This window comes from Centrocercus urophasianus, unplaced genomic scaffold (assembly GCF_019232065.1).
Source record: "Centrocercus urophasianus isolate 14NV4802_14NV808 unplaced genomic scaffold, USGS_Curo_1.0 seq_13, whole genome shotgun sequence".
Lineage (NCBI taxonomy): Eukaryota > Metazoa > Chordata > Aves > Galliformes > Phasianidae > Centrocercus > Centrocercus urophasianus.
Genome location: NW_024884475.1, coordinates 7662976 through 7683144, shown reverse-complemented (window position 1 = coordinate 7683144; position 20169 = coordinate 7662976). Strand labels below are relative to the sequence as shown.

At 42.8% G+C, this 20169-nt stretch overlaps 1 protein-coding gene across 4 annotated transcripts in view; it reads left to right on the top strand.

Annotated features, from left to right (window-relative positions):
* The window catches only part of ZFYVE28 (zinc finger FYVE-type containing 28), a 145796-nt gene extending 129824 nt beyond the window's left edge, over positions 1-15972 (top strand). For 3 of the 4 annotated variants that reach the window (XM_042811954.1, XM_042811952.1, XM_042811956.1), the window contains 4 exons: positions 239-355; positions 2034-2138; positions 13426-13529; positions 13717-15972. In XM_042811954.1, coding sequence (XP_042667888.1) covers positions 239-355; positions 2034-2138; positions 13426-13529; positions 13717-13848 — 458 coding nt within the window. In that variant the 3' untranslated portion in view covers positions 13849-15972. Of the gene's footprint in view, positions 1-238; positions 356-2033; positions 2139-2363; positions 2472-4873; positions 5007-13425; positions 13530-13716 lie in introns of those variants that run through there. The other variant, XM_042811953.1, reaches the window with a different exon arrangement.
* Positions 15973-20169: the final 4197 nt, after the last annotated feature.

Here is a 20169-nt window from a genome sequence, read left to right as displayed (position 1 = left end):
CCCCTTTCTGCCAAAAAGACAAGGAGGATGTGTTTCAAATTGCAGCTAACATAAAGGCCAGAACATGGCTTGGCCATTACAATAAATGAATTTAATTAAATCATCAGTTTTTATTACTGATACGAGCTAATGATCTTTCAAATATAAATACCAGGCCATTACTGGTATCAACAAATGTAGTTTTTTAAGGGGGTTGTAATAGCCTAGTGATGTTTTGTCTTTTTCCTCAAACCCCCAGGAGTTGCTGACCAGCTGCAGACAAACTATGCTAGTGATCTTCGAAGTATCTTGAAGACCTTGTTTGAAGTGATGGCAACCAAACCCGAAACAGAAGACAAGGAAAAGCAGAAGAAAGGTAATAACCAGATTAAAGCAGCCTCCGTAGTGAATTTCTGCTGGTGGCCCCGTGTGAAAATAGGAACTGTTTGGCAAGAATTTCCTTAAAGCCACGCTGAATTTGGGCTCTGTACAATGTTTTTACCTGAGTTTAAAACAAGTCATGAAAATGGACTTTAAGCAGGATGAAATCACTGGAATTCTGTGTATTGGGAGTATGTGTTAAAGCAAATGTTCAAAGCGGTCAGAATGGATCTGCTTTTTTCCATATCTCTGTGTATAACAGAACAGTGTTTTTAGCCTATTTGGTCATAATGTGATGTAGGCAATGTTTGGAGTTCACAGATTCAATTTCTATTTTTATTTTTCCTTGTTCTATTTCACAGTGGATGCATTTTATGTTAGCAAGACAGGCGTCTGTTTGTTTGGCGTTTTTGTTTGTTTGTTTTTGCTTCTGGATTTTGAATAGCCATACATGAAAAGCAGACTATAAGATATGAGAATGCCAGTATGATGCTGGGATCTGGCCTGTCTTATATAAATCACAGGATGCTGAGTTTGTTTTCAAAATAGAAAAAAATAGCCTTTTTTGAATTCTAGGTAATTCAGATAAAGGAGCCAGAACTGAATTATCAGCCACTGCAACACTTTTTTTTATTCTGTTCATTTTTCCTCTATCACCATTCGGATTATTTCTTTTTCAAAGATTCAAGTCTGCTAATTTACCTAAAAATAACCATGCCATCTCAGTAAAACTGCAATTACCATTGTCCTTGTTGTGATTACACCTGTCAGCATCTAAAGGTAATCAGAGCTCCTTTCTTTCCTCAGGACTGAAAAGTTTTTCTAGTCCCTTCTCCACTTCTCCATGTTTCAATGAGGATTTCTGGTGTTTTGTTTTTTTTTTTTATTTTTTTTTCCCCTGGAGATTTTATGTAGAACATTGTGTTAAAAGTTGGTTAAATTTAGCAGAAACAACTCCAATGCAACTCAACTATGCAGTGGAGTAGTGCACAAGATGCACGGAAATCTTCAGTTACTTGCAGCTGAAACTTCCCTGGCGTTTGGTGGTGGCGGGATGTACGGATGTGAAAAGAGACTGACTTTTCACGGGCAAGAAAGAAAAGGGGGTAGACAGAGGTAGGACAAAAATGAAAGAGGGGAATCAGAGACTACTGAATATTCAAATGAAAATAATAAAGAAACTGAAGGTTTACAGAATTACCACTAGGAAATAAATGGTCGGCAGTGGAACTTAGAATAATTTCCAGTAAATGAACTGTTAGGTTAAAAAAGAAAGCATGTGAACAAAGGTAAGTATAAACGAAATAAGTGAATGAAAGCCAGGAACTCCTGAGGTGATGTTGCTCTTTGTGATCTGTGTGATACACCTAGGGATTCTCTGTTTTTATCTACTTTGTGAAGTATGCAAAGTTAAAAGTTGAGAAATATAGGATGCAGCTAAGCTGCTGAAAGTAACAGGACTGTATGTCTTGTAACAATATCTTCAATTGCTCTTGTTGTTTCAAAGAAGGATTCAGGAGATTTTTTAAGTGTGTCAGGGTAAAGAAAGAGCAAGAAGTATAAGAAGCCACATATTGATTCTACTGGTATCTAATCCTTGAAGTCCTAACTTTGGTCTTTTAAGTACAAATTGGGAAAATGTGAATTCAGTTACTTTTTGCTTTGTTTTACAGTTAATCAGGGCTTAAGAAGCGCAGCACTGGAAGACTGTGCTTTATGTCAAGAAAGTATATCATCCTCAGAACTTGCAGCAAAAGCCAGAGATGGGGATTTCGAAGGTACTTTTTTTTTTTTTTGTAATTAAAATGAGACAATACTGACATTAAAAAAAAATAAAAACCCATGTTGAAATAGAAAACAAAAACTAAAACAAAAAAGTCTTTTCACGTTTGGTTCTGGGAAGGGAATATAAAATGTTGTCATTATACGGTCTAGAGACAAACTGTATATATACGTCTTCAAGAATTTTTTCTAACTTCCTCATGAAACTCTGTGATCTACAGATTGTCACAGCCATTATGACTGCTTCTGTATCAGTGAAAGAAGGTTCTCCATAGTAAAGACTTTAACACAGCAAGTGACACTACACGTGACAGCTCTCAAACAGCTGTGTAAGTCGTACTGCTGTAAGTAAGGTGGTGCAGCCAAATCGAAGGGCAGCTTTTATGTCCTTAGCTAGATGTGGAGGTTCTACTTTTTTTCCCCAGTAGAAATACTTCTCATATTTTATACACATCTGTGTCTGAGGGAAATGATCAAAATATTATGGTTACTGTTTTCAAACCCTTCGCCATATTACTTCAAAGTAAGGAAAAGTCAGTTCTAGTAAATCTTCTGAGAGTACTTAAATCTCACTGACTGTAAGATTAAGAGTGAAGGGAAATGCATAATAACTGAAATTTGAGACAGGATTCAAGCATTATGAGAGCTCAGAAGTTTCTAGTTTGTGTTTTGAATAGGAGCTGCAGGAGTGCTTAGGAGTCAGTTATGACTGCAGCCTTAGTATGGTAAACACTGTATAAAAATGAATTGAAAGAAGTCAAAGCACTTGCAGTCATAATATAAGAGAAAAAAAATAGATGTATGAGATGGAGCAAGCAGGAAAGCAGCTGGCTTTGATCGTCAGGGCTGAATGATGATTTCATCACTCCAGGAGCTCTGCTATTGGAGAGGTGTTGTCTCTAGTCAGGTGAAAAACACTAGACAACCAGAAATTGTGAAAATATATTTAACTTCCCTGAAGTTTAGGTATGCAGTAACTTTGCTGTGCTTTGTTCTGTTGTTGTCCATTTGCCTATGTACATCTTTGTTCCTCCAGTCAGTTTTTGATGGATCCTTTTTTCCAGGATGATGTGAGTGATAAGCAACATACATCTCAGCTTGTATGCAGAAGGGGGTGACTAACAGTCTAGAAATGTTAGTTCATGTCGTTTGTAATAAAGATCAGAAATCACAGGAAAACAACAACCTTAAAGATGAGATTTGAAAGAAATTATGTATTTATAAGTTATTTTGTGCTTATATAAAACTCACGGATAGCTTGCTAGCCCTTCTTCTGTAGCTACAGGCTAAAGGATTTCAAATCTAATCTATTTATTTAGAGCAGCAGGGCTAATTTATGTAAAATGTACTGTAGAAAAATTATCGCTTCTGGAGAAAGATGATTTGGGGACAGATAAAGTAAAGAACTATTCAGAATAATTTTAATTGATTTTTCTATTGTGCCATAATTGAGAAAGTGACAGAAGGCACAGTGAAGAACAAATCTTTAAGCAAAGTATCTGCCATATACAGGCTGACGTGGAAAAGAATGCAAGAGATGATTCACTCCCTACCATTTCGGTTCATTTTCTTTTGTTTTGAATCGATGCCTGATGCTGTCAGTATATTTGACTTCCAGAATTGAATGCAAGTTTTTCTGAACTGCAGGGTGCTGCATAACCTTCTCACAGTGGATGTGTATTTCCTTGAAGCAAATTCACTTCCTTCCTATGTCACGTTATTCAGCTTTTAACACCTTCAGCTTATCATGATAAGGTTTTGTGTATGGAGAAGCACGGCTTCTGAACTGAGATGCTGTTTCCAGGAACAGAGAGCATCAGTCTTGATGTTATGACTGGCTGTCTTGGAGGCTGGGAAGGGGGAATCTTCGGTGATCCCAGTAATCCCAGTTATGTACTGGGAGCTCCAATAGCCCTGCAGCACCCAGACAGTGTAAATCAGGTGTGTCCCTGCCCTATGAGAGTGGTAAAACCCACCCTGTAGTTTCAGTAGCATATGAAGATAACTACAGTGGAACTGTAGTAACTGCCAGCAGCTTAGTTTGTAAATAGGATGTGTTTCATGTATGTCTGTGGGACAGAAGCAGAGCCTTGTGGGATAGTCCAAGCCCCTTTTGAAAAAGTAAATTTGAATCCCAGAATCAGCTTGGCTGTCTTGGCACCGTGTTTTGCCATGTTGGCACCTTCTTTGAGTAGGGTCTATAGTCTTAGTCTTGCATTTACTCTGCTTTTGATACCTGTCCTCATTTGCCAGGAAGGCTTGGGTGAGTGTGAATCCATGTCTGGGAGTCTTACTTGGCTGGTGTGTAAATGCTTGTGCTATTAATAGCTATTAACAGCTACTCTGTGTAAACTCACTTCTTCAGTCTGCTTTGTGATTTAGCGTTCAGGTGGGCCAATGGGCAGAACTTTGTCAGAAAGAGGCACATATGCAATTACAGAATCACAGAATGATTGAGCTTGGCAAGGACCTCAGGTCCCTCTGATTCCACCCCTGCTCCAGGAGGGCTGCCCTGAGCAGGGTGCCTAGGCTCATGTCCTGGCTGCTTTTGGAGATCCCCAAGGAAGAGGACCTATAATGTCTTTGAGTCCCTGTGCTAGAGCTCCATCACTCACATAATAAATGTTTCCTGATGTTTTGATGGAACCTCCTGTGTTTCAGCTTGTGCCTATTGCCTCCTTTCCCAGCATGCAGCACAACTGACAGGAGCCTGGCTTGGTCTTTTTTGCAGCCTCCCTTGAGGTATTTGTGGACATTGGCAAGACTCCACCTGAGCCTCCTCTTCTCCAGGCTGAACAGCCCCAGTTCTCTCAGGCTCTTCTCACACGGAGAGGTGCTTAGCCTTTTCATCATCTTGGTGGTCACCAAGTTGTTCATTCTGGACTATTTCCAGTATGACCAAATCCTTCTTATACTGGGAGGGATTACAAAATGATAGAGGGTGCAAGGAAGCATGGAGATGAGCTCTCTGACTTCCAAACCAGAACAAACCAAGATCTACAAAAAGTGGCACCTGAAGTGGATTGTTTTGTTGCATTTGTGGAAACTGTTAGAAACATCCATCTTGTCCCCTTTCCAGTACATTCCTGACTTCTGTCCTCTCAGGCGCAGGTCACACGGTGTCATTGCTGGCAAAGCTCTTCAGGCTTGTATCTACTACCTATTACTGAGATATTTAGTGATAGCTAATGGGATACAATCTTTGCTGTCTCTAATGCATCCTCCTTGAGATGGATAATTGCAGCAATATTTTAACCTCAGCAGATACCTGCTTTCCTCCCCACCTTGTAACACCTTCCCACTTACATAATTGTTGCAGGTCACTGTGGAAGCAATAGCCCCTGACATTGTGCTGGGTGATGTTTGGATACATATGAAGTTGTCTGGTGGTTTGGACAACCTTTGCTGCATTATCAGTGTTCCTTATTTGTTGCAACAAGCCTGTTGGCTGCATCCTTCAGGCTAAAACTGGGCAGTAGGCCAGCAACAGGAATACACTGCGGTTGTCATGTAAATGGGTTCAGTGCAAAGTCTGTGATCATTGCACCAATCTATTGACATTACTGCACCAAAATTAATTATATCCATTTTTTTACATAATTTCTACACTTAAAATCTTAATGATTTCAGCAAAAAATGAAGCAGTTTAGAGCAGATGAGCACATAGGTAAGCTCCTCCCTTCTACCATAATGGCATAATACAAGCATAGGTCAAATTGAGAAAGTCCAGCAAGCTATCTGCCAGGAGAACTCTTTCCAACTATCAAGTAAAACTCTTTTACCACAAGTACCAAATGCTTAAATTTGTATTCAAATAATGTTAATTAATAATAAGCAACAACAAAGCCTAGCAGCCCAAACAAACAAACAGACAAAAAAAAAGTGTTAAGACTTTCCTGAAGGTTCCAGCCTCTACTTAGATTATAAAAATGAATCGGTTGTTGTTTTTGTCATATTTCTCATTCTTACCCTATATAAAACCCACCAGCTGGTCTGGGTCATAAAACAAATATGAATGCTTATTATGAGCCAACTGACATTGGCAAGAGTATAAGAACTGGATCCTGTGACCTCCTGAAGGCTGAAATACAATATTCTACAGATTAATTGGCATCCCAAAACAAAAGCATTTTCATTTTCAAAAGTCCAGATGAGCCTGTGGTGTATATATCCATCTTTGCTTTCCTAATGCTCTAGGGTTGGTTTTTGTTGTTGTTGTTGTTGTTTTTGTTTGGTTTGTTGTTTTTTTTTTTGTTTGTTTTGAGGAAGCATATTTGTTTATAATTTATAGTTGTAAAAAGCATTCTGTTTTTAAAGAAGGAGAATGCAATATATTTTCCTAGAATATAAGATGAATTCATGCAGTATTCCATAAATGAGTTTTTAATGTAATAAAATATGCTGTGATCATATGATGGAGAAGGTGGCCAGTGGGTACAAAGTGTGTTGTACACAGATCAAATGGTGGTGGCAGCTGCTCAGAAACCAAGCAGGTTGGGTTCTTTGCTAGTAGAAAGGACAGCAGGGTGCTTGCTCTGAAGTGATAACAGAAGGGCTGTGTGTCCTGGGGCCTTTTATGGTACTGCCTTTATCCCTCTGCGAGCAGTGACCTTGCAGTCTGCACAGGGAGAAGGTTATTGGGAAGTTCTCAAGCTCTGGTGTGTCCAGCCAGTCAGATAATAAATTGACCAAGGCGTTTGGGACTGGGAGTGGGCAGCATGAGTCATATAGGGATTAAACATTTGTATTTGAAAATAGAAGAAAATTACCTTTCAGTTAACCTACTTAAAGCGTATCCCAACTAGGTCAGGGCCATGTTGCTCCCAGAGACCTAATTTGAAACATAGAAATGTGATATCTTTATGCAGTTTGTGTGTCTGGGATCTTGCTTCCAGTCCCAACACAACATTTACTTTGTATTTGCCAGCAGTTTCCCATATATACACAGTAAATTATCTTCTTTGTTCTGATAAGGATTTGTGTGTGTTCCTTTATTTATCAGTATATAAATGTGATGGAACATAAGTCCCTGCTTTCCCTGAAGAAAGGTGAACATTTTAATGTGTCAGTGTCCTGAAGTTTTACAGGCAAGCTAAAACAGGTTGTATTCCTGTTCTAGGAACAAGCATTCAGAAATCAAAAGGTTTTCTCAAGGAAAATCAGAAAACATTAGGAAGCTGTTCTCTAGGAAAATACTTTCTGTAGCATCCCACTGCTCTCTGCAGCCATACATTCATTTTCACTCCCCATTCCTCTCCTGCTCATACAGAACTGCCCTGCTCACAGCCACCTGCTTATAACTCCAGCCATAGTCCATGTGCTGTGCCTGCCAGTACAAGTAACTGCTGGTGCCAAATGCTGTTAGCATCTGTTTGCTGCACAACAACACGGTCTTAATCCTCGATCCCTTCCCATCCCATAACTTTCTAGCCCGCCCACTTCTGTCTATGAGCAGCTCCTTGCTGCTCTCCAACCAGCAGCACGAGCACAGTTCAGTAATTTATGGTCCCGAAGCTCAAGTTCTTGTTCACGTTGCTGTATGAAGTCACAGAGTCAAGAAAACCTGCCCGTGCTACAGTGTGTGCAGAACCTAATCACCATCAGGCCAGAATTAGCTGTCAACCCTAGCTGAATGCTTCCATTTTTCTTTTGTCCTCTGCATGCCTGTGGCTATGCTATTATTTATAGTGATGACCAGCAACACTTGCTAAATGAAAGAAGTTAAATTGTTGCACAGTTCAGTGGCCAAACAAGTTCTGTCTATATAACTTCTCACTTTTTCCTTTTTTAGCATCCCTGCTTCCATAGCACGAGAGAAGAATTTAGTGTAAAGTTTTCTAAAATAAGGCACTGTTTTATAATCAGCTGAGCACATTCAATTATGCATGCAACACTACGAGATTTCCAATTGTACAGTTTTGAGGTAGCATTACAGTAATTCAGTGTGACTTCTGTTTTAAAAACTTGCCCGTGATCTCTTATCTTTTCGAATACGATCTCTCTCTGTCAGCACAGCGTGGAACTTGAGACTTCATTGCAGAGGAGATAACACCCCATAACTACCGTGCAGCACCAGCTCATTTGTCTCCACAGTGACATAATTGAGATTTCGATTAGGTTTGAATTTTCTTCACCCTCAAAATACGCATTTTAGTGTTCTGCTGGCATGTGGTATAGATCTACAGTGTCAACTTGATTCTAGTTTTTAGAATCTATGTCAAGAATGTTATTAGAGAAATACTTGCTCCAAATGTGTGTTATTGTAATACGTAATTTTTACATAATCACAATCTTTAGGCTTCAGAATATGTTTTATTATCTGTTCTGAAGACTAGACTAAAAAAAGAAAAAAAAGGAAAAGAGGGGAGGGGTGCAAAGGAAGAACAGAACATTCTGGGAGAAATCCAGAAGTTGGCTGTTCTGGTTGTTGGTAGCTGTTACAAAGGACTCCCAGTGATGGTTAGTTAGCCCACGGAATGAGTTGCTGATCACACACCTGTCCAGAGAAGATACAGCATGTTGTGGTCAGGATTGTGTTCTATCAGAGCTCTGCAGGGACAAAGTGCCAAGCTGTGCCCCCAGCTCCCTCGCTTTGTGCAGAGTTTCCATCCTAAGGAAGCCGTTTGAGAAAGCTGCTCTTGAAGCTAGCCAGCCTGTACCTCTGTTTTCTTCCTCACCTCCTCCCGCCCCAATTTTCATCAAATAATATTCTTGAAGCAGAAAATTATTTTTAATTGAAAAATTTCAAGCCAGCTGTAATCAACACTGAATCTACTGAGCAAGGGAAAAGATTTCTGTGGTACAATTGCCTCCAAGGAATCTTACATAAAAGTTGGAGTCTACCCAGAATGATATGTGGAAAATTGAATGTCATAAGGGACAAAAAGGTTTGTTTCACCATGGAAGCTGAAGTGAGAGGTGAAGTCATGTCACCCCAAATCTTAGCTTTTTGTACTTAAAACTGAATTTACCATGGACCACAATTCCTGCATTCATTGAGAGAACTGCAGCAAGGCAGCCTGACCTTTCTTGCAGCTGTGAGGACAATGCACGTTGATGGCTACAGAGGTATGACTTTCACAGGCTGCAGGAACAGCCCTCCTAAGGATGGTTGATAAACGTGTACTCAGGGTTATGCATGATGTGCTCTAAAGTCTATTATGCATCAATCTGGAAGGAACTTCCAGATGGAGTTCTGCATGAGGGGTATTTGGTAAAAACAGAAGATGAGGGATCCTCTGAGCTGTCAGGCACTGCAGTAAGCTTATGGCTCTGCAGGGAGTCAGGGTATGCTTACTTTCTAACGTGTTTGTTTTCTTTCAGTCTACAGATTTGATAGATGAAGGCAACTTGCAGGCTCCAACACCACTGGGGATGTTTTCTGCCCACCTCACCCAGTCTCTTGTGTCTCAGTGTCACAGTGCACTTGTGCTTTCTGTAAGAGCTCTGTGTCGCTTCTGAGCTGTGGCTCTACGGTGTCAGAACTTGGATTTGGATAGTATATGCTCATAGAGAGGTTCAGTTTTTAATTCTGATCTTTCAGTCTTCAGAGTTGCTGCTGCCAAAATGCACTGAGCTCTCACTGAGGCATGCACTGCAGTGCATCCTGATGCTGCTTCAGTCAGTGCTGCTGATGGATCCAGGTGCAGGCTCTCTTCACCTGCTTTGAGACACAAACGTTACCCTTCTTTTGGTCAGGTTACATATGGCTGCAGCAGTTCTGTAGCAGGCATTTAAGCAAAATAAGTTCATGTGGGCTTTTTGACACTGTTTCTAGTGTCTGGATTTTGTCATGATCGTGTTTTTCTTCTTAAAGTTCCACCGCTTCGGATTTATATCAGATTTTAACTTCTGTAGCATAGAATGAACTTTTTTAGCCACTGAGGTTGCAGAGACATGTAAAGGTGAATTCTGAAAACTACAGTATAAAATGAAACAAAAGACCATGAAGTTTCTCACTTTATTGGCTGTCATAATGAAAGACTTCTGAATAGTTTGGAGTTGGAAATGCCGTTTCTCTTTTTCTTGAAATGTCTTCTTTAGTTTTCACACCATTTCATCTCCAGTTGTTTTTTTCCTTTCTCTAAACTTACTCTTCTTCATTAAAATACTCATTTCACTTCTTTTCTCTGCCTTTTTCCTGTACATGCTTTTCATGTTTTCTTCTAAAATTCATTTCTCTACTCTGTCTCGTTAATCCCTTCCCTCCCTCCCTCCTCCTCTTTGATGTTTCTGCCTTGGTCTTTAGCTGTTTCCCAACAGATTTCTTAGCTCTTATTGCCTGATAAAGCAGAGGGCCAATTAGCCCACAAGCGAACCTTTCCTCCAAGCCTGCTGCAAATCCCTGAAGCACAGGCAGGCAGGGCTTCTGAGACTGGATGCTTCCATCTGCTGCTGTGTGCAGAGCAGCAGAGCTCGAAGAAGGACTGTAATGGTAAAAGCCTTTGGGTGCATTGCTGCTGCCCTGCTCCCGGCCTGTCTGTGGGATAATGCTGGAGGTTTAAGCTACTCACACTGAAGCTTCATACCCTCGTGAGGCTGCTCTTCTGAGAATATTTCCAAAACCTGTTCTATAAAAAGCCTGATGACTCAGTCCTTAAAGTATATAAGTCAGAATGCTGCTCCCAAGGTTGAGTGAGATAAAGCTTGTGACAGGACCTAGGGATGCGGGTTCCATCACCACTGGGGCTTGTGTGATCTTTTCCAGCCTCATCTTCCTGTGGGCGCTGGAAGGTCCAGGCTGGGCTTCATTCCTGAGCAAGGGCAGTACCTCAAAATGAAGCTTCTGTCTCTATCCAGCATAAAGAGCATTCCATTCTTTATATTGAATGGAAGTCACGTGTGGAAGCAAAAGCACAGGGCTGATGACCCCCAGAGGTTCCTATTTCACCATGGCATGAGTGTTTGGGTGAGGCATTTTTGTACTGATTTCTCCCCACACAGAGTGGTGACTGAAAGCAGAAAACGCATGCATGGCATTTTAAATGTTACATGCCTTTACGTAACAAAGTGTTACTATTTGGGGTGTGCTGCAGTGCGGCTGACTTTGGTGCAAGGAATTTGGGCATTAGGAGGGCACTGGAACCCAGAAGCAAAGGGGCACAGTGCTGGTTGCATGGTTCTAAGTGCTTTGGTGTGCAGAGTCTCTGTCTGGGGGCAGGTGTCTCAGGCTGCCTAAGAGTTGTGGGTGCCCCATCTCTGGATGTGGCTCAAGGCTGGGTTGGATGGGCCCTGGGCAGCCTGAGCTGATGAGGGTAGCCAACCCATGGCATTGGTTGGGTCTGGGTGGGCTTTAAGGCTCCTTCCAACCCAAACCATGCTATGACAGTATGTCCTTGGACTGTTCTGCTGGTGCCTTCATTCTGGAGAGGTGAGTTGGCCAAACTGAGACCAGTTTGAAAGTAAAAGGTGTTTCCCTACTCAGGGAGAGCTTGCTGCAGGGAGGGTTATATCTTTCTGTACACTGAGTGCCAGTGACATGTCATTTTTAATATTTTTATGTTATGCAGTTATTAAAACAAGGTATTCAGATGAATTCATCCGACAGTCAAGTAATTGTGTAACTATGGATTATGTGTCTATTGTGAGTTTATAAGGTCACTATTTACCAAAAAACTTCTGTTTCTGATTTGTCTTTTTTGTCGATTTTCCCTTTTATGTAGCTCTGGGGATAGTTGAATCCATGTAAAGTCACTTAAAACAACTTTTTCACCAGTGCATATCAGGGGCAGCAACAGAACAAAGCAAACAACACAAAACCTGAATCGTCAGCTCCTCCTGATAGGAAAGCTGGTTTCTGCTGATGAGCTCCAGAGTTGCATTAGTTTGATCTGGGAAAAGGAGGAGTTATGGGAGAGGATGCTCCATACTGTCCTGATGCAACCTATACAAAAAGGATCTGTTTTTTGTGGTTTTTCCAATGTAAGTGATAGGAAGTTTTCAAAGTCGGCATCACAGACTGATTTCAGGGGTGATTTTCACTGGGTGAGTTATGTGCAGTAGCTGGGCAAGCTGCAGAGAGAAGAGGGAAATCCTTTGGTTTCACTGACATCACTGTTTCGACTTAAGCTGGCAGTGCCAGCTCTTCCTGCTGCAGTGGGAAGGCATGGCTTTTAAAAGGGATTTTGTGACCTTACTTCCCCACAAAACTGCTCTGGTGTTCCCAGGGATAAGGTGAAGGCTGTTATGTGCAGTCCTCAAAATCCTTCAGAATCTGAAGTTGTGTTCAGATGTCTTTCTGCCTGTTTTTTTGAACATTTTTCCGCATTGGTACGCTTATCTTTTAATTATCTTTAGTTTTAATTTCACACGTGTTGCTATATGACAAAGACTGGTCAGTTACATTTGGCCGATGGAAATAGTGGAATGAGCTGAATTTTCATGTAATCATCTTCCTTCTTCCTGTAGCCACCGTCCACTTGATCTCCGCATTAAGTGCACCGTATAGTTTGTTGTTTGATTATGTGCTCCTCGGGGCAGGGATTTTGCTTGTCAGCATATAAATCAGCAGTCACTTGGGCCACACACTGTAAATAGTGCTTGGAGGAAAGTTCCAGGTGGGTAAATATGCCCAGCAGTTTGCATTCCACTATGCCCATGGATTCCTTCTGGATAGAACTTGGCTTGCCCTTGATTAGGCTTTTATTAACCTAATTAAGCAATCGGCTCCATCATTTCTACACTCATAATTTTAGTCTCCCAGAGGTCACGTCAGCCTGTCACAGACAGAAGCAGCTCAACAGAAGCAAGCCCAATACTTTCTGCTTTGCCAAAAACAAATCATTTCACTGCTTGGCTTCTGTGAGAGGTTATAGAGCTCCCAGGAAAAATAAACAATCGAGACATGCTGTTAGGGATAATGGTTGAGTTCTTTTTCTGGTGTCTTGCATGTGTGATTTTCAGTATTTGCTTCATTGCTGGTAAGGCAACCAGCCAGAAAGAGTTCTGATAATTTACCAGCAAATAACTGGGCTCTGAGCTGATTATCTGCTTGCCTAATTGTAGGAAGAGCAGCCAGCTTTCCTGTCGCAGTGGCTGAAGGGGCTGGGGATGGTCAGAGCCCTCAGCATGTTTTGCTCATCCTGGAGGTGACCGCCTCAGAGCAGCCCTCCCTGATTCCTCAGCCTACCCACCTGCCTGCTCACACAGTACTTGGAGAGACCTAGATGAAAGCTGCTGTCTTTATGTTTTTATCCTCCCCGCTCCCTGGAGGACCTGGCAGCCGCATGCTTGGTGCCATTCCCTTTTGATTTATTTCCCCTTCTGTTGCTGTGCTTCTGACAGATCCTCCTGACTGGGTTCCAGATGAAGTCTGCAGTTACTGCACTGCCTGCAAGGCTCCATTCACGGTCATCCGCAGGAAGCACCACTGCAGGAGCTGTGGCAAGGTAATGACTGTCAGATGTAGGGGAACACACTGAGAGCCACATGCTCACGCCCAAGAATTTCAAGCGATGAGTGTTTGCGTTTGTTGACTGTTCAGCTACGTGGGATGGCTGCTGTGTGTAGGTGAGGTCAGCTTTTCCTCACTCCGTTCCCCAAGGAACTCAAGTGCAATCTCCTCTTGTTTTCCAGATCTTCTGTTCCCGCTGCTCCTCCCACTCTGCACCATTACCTCGTTATGGTCAGATGAAGCCTGTCCGCGTTTGCACTCACTGTTACATGTTCCATGTCACTCCTTTCTACAGTGACAAAGCCGGTATCTGACGTATTAAAGTACTGCTGTGTCCATGGAGTCTGACACGGACCGATGCATTTGAGCTAAGCCAAGAGTTAATGTGAAAGAGGGACCGGGTGAGGGTGTGTAAGCTTTGACATCCGTTGTTATAAATTTTGTACAGACAGTTTTTACTGCGTTTTACTAAGCTGCTAAAGGGAAGGATGAAGCGTCTGTAGCTCTAAGGCTGCAGTACAGTCTTCCATAAATTTATAACATTAATGTTACGATGCCATATGCAGAACAAATGCACTGCGTGGAAAGAAATAGGGCTCAGAGAACCGAACAAGCGTTGCTGCTTATCTGTCATGCTAAGCTCAGAGCAGGTGGTTAACTAGTTCCTCACAGCAGAGCAGCCCCAGAGCTTGGACATAGAATGTGCTCACTAACTCCAGCATGGCTGTGGGCATCAGCCCTCTCCCTCCCGTTGTGGTTTAACTTTCCCAGCACTGGGGGTTTTGTACCTATGACAGGATTCATTAAAGCAAAATACTTTGAATCCATTTTCAGTATTTCTAAAAGCAAAACTTTCTTTGAATCACAGGATTCACACTGGAATCCTGAGGCAATACATTTCTGTTGCGTTTCACTTACTGAGCAGAGTAATAACTCCAAGTTTTCTTCTAAAAATTAAGATTTACGACTCCTAGTTCCATATTGCTTATAATCAGCATCACTTATGCTAAATTCTGCTAACAGAATTATGACAGAGCTTTGATTTCTGTATCAGCACCTAAAACTTAACGAAACAAACTTCAGAGGAAATGATTACCAAATGCATGAATTAATATTGAAATGCATACTTCTGGAAGAGCTTAGCAGCAGAATTCAGTATTGTGACAAATGATTTATCCCATGCAAGTTTTTAACATGATTTTTAAAGGCAAACTCGATATATTGGAAAGGTCCTACAATGGTCAATCAGAGAAGGGTTCGTGTTGTCCATATTTGGCAGAGTAACCATGTAAAATACTGCATACTGCTACTTCACTCATGCTAACAAATTGGAAGTCATTTGTATTTGTTTGAAACACCAGGAATTCATTCCTGTTTGCACTTGGAAAGAAGTAAGATTCACATGGATTCCTGCTATGATCTTGCACAAACTATTACAGTGGGAGCTCCCTGAGCACTGAGTTTCAAAGCCGTCTGGACAAGCTTTGAGTTAGCCACATTAAAAGCAAGGCTCTGTGTGCTGTGGTTACAGAGGAAGGGAGATCAAGAGCTCTTTGCTTATCCCCTTTCCTGACATGCAGTGTTACACGGTGTGTTTCATAACGATAACTTCAACAAAGAGATGAGGGAAGTTGTTTGCAGTGTCATGCTCAAGAACTCATCATTCCAAGTGACAAAACAAAACTGGCCGGAGTGATTTTCTTTGGTTTTAGTTTACCTTGTGGACATTCCCTTCATTATGTGGTTTTTTGTTAAGCATTAATGAGCCATCGAAAGCTATCACAGTTTGGCACTGCTGTCATTTTAAATCAGGTGAAGCAGCTTCACCTGGCTGATGTGTCACACGCAAGCTATAAGATGCTGTTTGTAACCAATGCCAGCTGTAATCTGTTATCCTCACCTTATTTATATTTTTCCTGTTTTTTTTTCCCTGAAATTCCTCCAATGGAATCCTCGAGTGGGAGTGTCAGCACTCAGCAGGGCTGCAGCAGTGCGGGGTGGGCGGGCGCGCGGTGCAAGCAATGGTACTTATTCAGGCTTAAATCTCAGGCTTCACATTGCAATGATTATTGCAGTTTTATTTTTAGAAAGAAAAAAAAACCAACAAATTTAATGCTTCTTTTATAGGATAAAAATACAAAAACTTCAGTTGTGTAATAAATATGCACAAAAAGTTGCTTCTGTGAGAACAAAAATCTTATTTAATGGACTGGATATTTATTCAAGCTTGTTTTTATTTTGTAAATGCTGTAATTCAGAATCATTTCCATAAATATGATATTTAAAGATCTCAGACACTATAGTTTCTTATGTAAATACAGACTCCTATTTCTCTTACTGAAAAGCACAATGACTATATCAATACTAATATACATTTGCCTCAAGGAAGACTTTCATCTTGTAATCTCTTCAGATAATTAAAATGTCAGGACTTTCTACTTCCCTGTGCTGGATTGCGCTTTCATTTCTGGGTCTGTTGGTGTGCAGTGACAGCTGCCAGACTGTCGAGGAAACTGTCCTTAATTATTTCTCACTTTGCCCACTTTGCAAATACCATGAAGGAAAAGAGCTGATGCAGAGGGATGGCAGTGCCAGCACCAGCTTGTCCACCTGCCTGATGGAACTGCACTGGGTTTGGGATTCTTTTCTTTTCCCATAGGATTCAGTGTGAGGCTTTGGGATGCCATTTCCCTGCAGAAATGTTACAGCTCTGTATTGTTGGGATGTTTGCTTCAGTGCTGCTACAGCAGGAAAAATGAATGGGATGTCTGCACGCAGGCTTAGGATTGCAGTTGAATTAATGTGCATATATTTATGGACAAATAATGCTTTATAAATAAGTGAAGAGTAGAGCTTCCTCAAAGGAAATTCATGAAATTCATGTTGCTGCAGTACTTGTCAGAAGAAAAGGCCCAGCACTGTGTTGCACTGTGGGTTTCCCTTCCTGTTGGGGTGCTACATAGGCAGAGATACAAGGTAAGGTGTGAGCAACGTGGCCACCATTCACCTGCTGGCTGCCCTGGCCATGAGAGGAGCTTTGGCAGAGAGTCTCTGCTTTGTGTGGGAGATGAAGGACTGAAGAGGTCACAAGGCAGTACAGGGAGGAGGGAGCTGGGGGAAGCGATGTGTGAGGGAAACAACCTCTCAGCTTTGGCTGATCTGGAAGGAGAAGGATCAGAGCTGGGGTGTGTGCACAGTGGGGAACACAAAGCCTTGGCTGTAGGAGTGGAGGGGGCAGAGGACGCAGCCATAGGGATTCAGAACACAGCCCCACCGCTCCTGTTCCTGGAGCTGGAGGAAAGCAGCAGCGCTCTCAGTGCCTCGTCCCCAGCTGAACCCGCTGTCGGTTTATGCAAAGTCAAAGCTGCTGGTGCTGCATCCTCCCGTTGCCATGGTAACCCCGATAGCATCTCATCAGCAGGCACCAGGACTGCAGCGCTCCATCCCCGCACAGGCTGCAGCTTTCTGCTTCGTCAGAGCGATTGCGATGGCTCCAGCATCCTCATTTGTGCTGGAGATCACAGTGCTTGCTGTCAACCTTTTTCTGATAGTAACACCTTACTGAAATGTATTGTGCTGTATTTATTATGCTTGTCTGGAAGAGCTCTCCTCAATGGGCACACTTCAGAGTATTTTAGGATCCTTCAGCATTTTCCCTTCTTCACCCTTCCCCCATGCTGCCATCCACCTTCTCTTTCCTGCTGCATGGGAATCGGCCTTGCAGCAAAGAGCAGAGGCTGCACTTAACAGCTCAGCAGCTTTTAGCTCTGTGGCTTCCCCCCAGGTTCCAGACACGGGCTCATTTCAAACCTCTAATTGGTGTTGTTGGCCCTGCAAGAACATCCTCTTCTTGAGTCCTTCCTGTTGTCCCGCAGTGCCCCTTGGCTTTGAAGAAGGAGAAGGGACAGGTCTTTGGTCTGAAGTTTTAATAGCTGTTGGGGTGATAGATGTTACAGAGGCTGTGATTTCGTATCTGGCTTTCTCTTCCATGGTCTCAAACCAAGAAATGGCAAAGCATTGAGCTGGAAGGATGAAGCGAAGACTTGTTACAGTAAATCTGGAAATGTGGAGGTAATGTTTTAATGAAATAATTGGTCTGAAAACAAGCTGTAACTGCAGGTACCGGGGCCACACTTGTGCACAGAACAAACCAGGCAATTAGTGCTTCATGAGCTCATTTCTTGTGCTCGCTAACCATGAAAACTCTGAAGTCTGAGGCGTGGGCTCAGATGTTCCCTTCTGTTTCACTCAGCTGTATGGCGTTGAGTTGTTGCTTTCTGCATGGTATTTTTCTGCACACCACCACCACCACAGGGTTGCTGTTTGGGATATGACTGAGCTGATCAGCAGGAAAGACCATGGAATGCACCCATGGCTGCCAGGACCTGGGGCTGCTGCCATCCCCTCCTTCCTGCAGGCTGGTGAGAAGTACAGAGATTTTATTTCCTGTGCATAACCATTGCCAAGCATTTATACCACCTGAACAAGCACTAAGCCAGTGTGTTGTTTCACAAAGTCTTATTTACATATTTTTACCGTTTTCCATAGTGCTTTACAGGGCAATGAAATGTTACTGCCACAACTTTTTTATTCTCCGAATTAATAATAAAAAAGGAAAGAAAGAAAACTGCAGTAGGGAGGGTGTTTGAGGTGACTACTTTCTAGGCAATATTTCAGCAGTGCCCAGCTTTCAGGCTCTACCTGGAATTAGGCTGTGATATTGCTGAGCTTGTCAGCATGGGGGAAGATGCTTTGAAGAAGTAGCCTTGAGCAGAGCTAGTGCTGAGAAGTGCTGTGAGGACCTCCCACAGGGCATGCTATGCCTGGAGAGCTGCAGGTGCCCCAGCCCACTGTGGGGCGTTGGAATTGGATGCACTGCAAGGTCCCTTCCACCCCAAACTGTTCTGTGATTGGAGGACAAGGTGTGTGAGGGGCAGCTGCAGCCCTTCGTTTTGTACAGCCCAGAGCAGAGGGGGCTGACCAGAAGCTTCGTGGCAGATGACTAGTAGTAGAATGAGACATAATGGCCTTAATAAGTTGCACCTGGAGAGGTTCAGGTTGGTTATTAGGGAAAATTTATTCTCTAAAAGAGTAATTAGTATGGGCTGTCCATGGAGGTGGTTGAAATATTGCCCCTGGAGGTGTTCAAGAAACATATAGATGTAATGCTGAGGGACATGTTAGTGGGCACGGGGAGGACAGGTCAACGGGTTGGATTAGATGACCTTACAGGTGTTTCCAACCTTAACGATTTCATGACCCAGCAGGCTGAGAGAGCTGGGGCTCTTCAGCCTGCAGAAGTCTCTGGAGCTACATTATAGCAGCCTTCTAGTACCTGAAGAGTGCCTACAGGAAAGCTGGGGAAAGACTTTTTATAAGGGCAGGTAGTGACAGGATAAGGGGAGATGTCCTTTAACTGAAAGAGAGTAGATTTAGACCAGATATTAGAAAGAAATTCTTTACTGTGAGGATGATGAGGCGCTGGTACAGGTTGTCCAGGGAGGCCGTGGATGCCCTCTCCCTGGAGGAGTTCAAGGCCAGGCTGGATGGGGCTGTGAACAACCTGGTCTAGAGGGAGGTGCCCCTCTGCTACAGGAACTAGATGTACTTACAGGTCCCTTCCAACCCAAACCATTCTAAGGTTCTATGATTTTTCAGCACCTTCTCTTCCCATGCCACCCTGGGAATGGTCCTGTGCCAGGGCTGGTGTCATACTGGTATATGGCTGCAGACAGCAGGGAAGAAATACGTAACACAGATCAAACACAGTGGAGGAGGAAGCTGGGAAAAGTGTGCTGCTGTCTGAGAATCCAGGGTCTAAAAGAAGGGAGGGAAAGTCTGGAACTGCAAAGCTCTCACTGTGTGCAGTTGCCATCGGCAGGAAAGCAGGGAGGATAACCCTGCTGGGGAGCAGGGCATAGATTAAAGCAGCTGCACCTGCCCAAACATTACTGTGACACATAGAAGAAGACACACAAATGCCATACCTCAGTCTTCTCAGTACACTGTAAGACTGAGATGGTGAAGTTCCCAGGCTCTGATGCTTAAACTTTGAAGCTTAGCCTTTCCCCACAGCCTGAGTTCCTCGTTCCTGAAAAGGCCCCTTTTACTCTGTGCCTGTCACTGGGACTCTTCTCTAGAGATGTGAGAAAGAATGTGTGTAGAAAACGTCTAAGCCACTCCATATAAATAGGTGCCTGTGGTGGCTTTGGTTTTCAGCTCTAAAATGTCAGTTTCTCCTTAAAAGGGTTGGTGTGCCATAGGCTCCGTGCTCTTTGACAGGCTGCCCTCATCCTAAAAGCAGACTCTGGCTTTCGTTTGATTTGTTAAAAATCTCCAGTCCTGCTGAACACTTCAAGCACAGGTCAAGGTCAACTTCCGAAGAATCAATTCTGCTTTCATTTCCATTGCCTCCCTGGGGCTTGTGGGGGCAGCTCTGTCTCAGTTGTTGTGCCCTGACATCCTGAGAATGCTCAGCACATGAGGGGATATAGCAGTGGCTCTCTGGTGCAAATATAAGCACCTGAGGAAATTTGGAATATGTTCCTGGTGACTGCACTGGGAATAAAGAGCAATGCGGTGCTGCAGGATGTCAGCAGCACTGCAGTGTAGGAGCTGCAGTCTGGGGGTCGCAG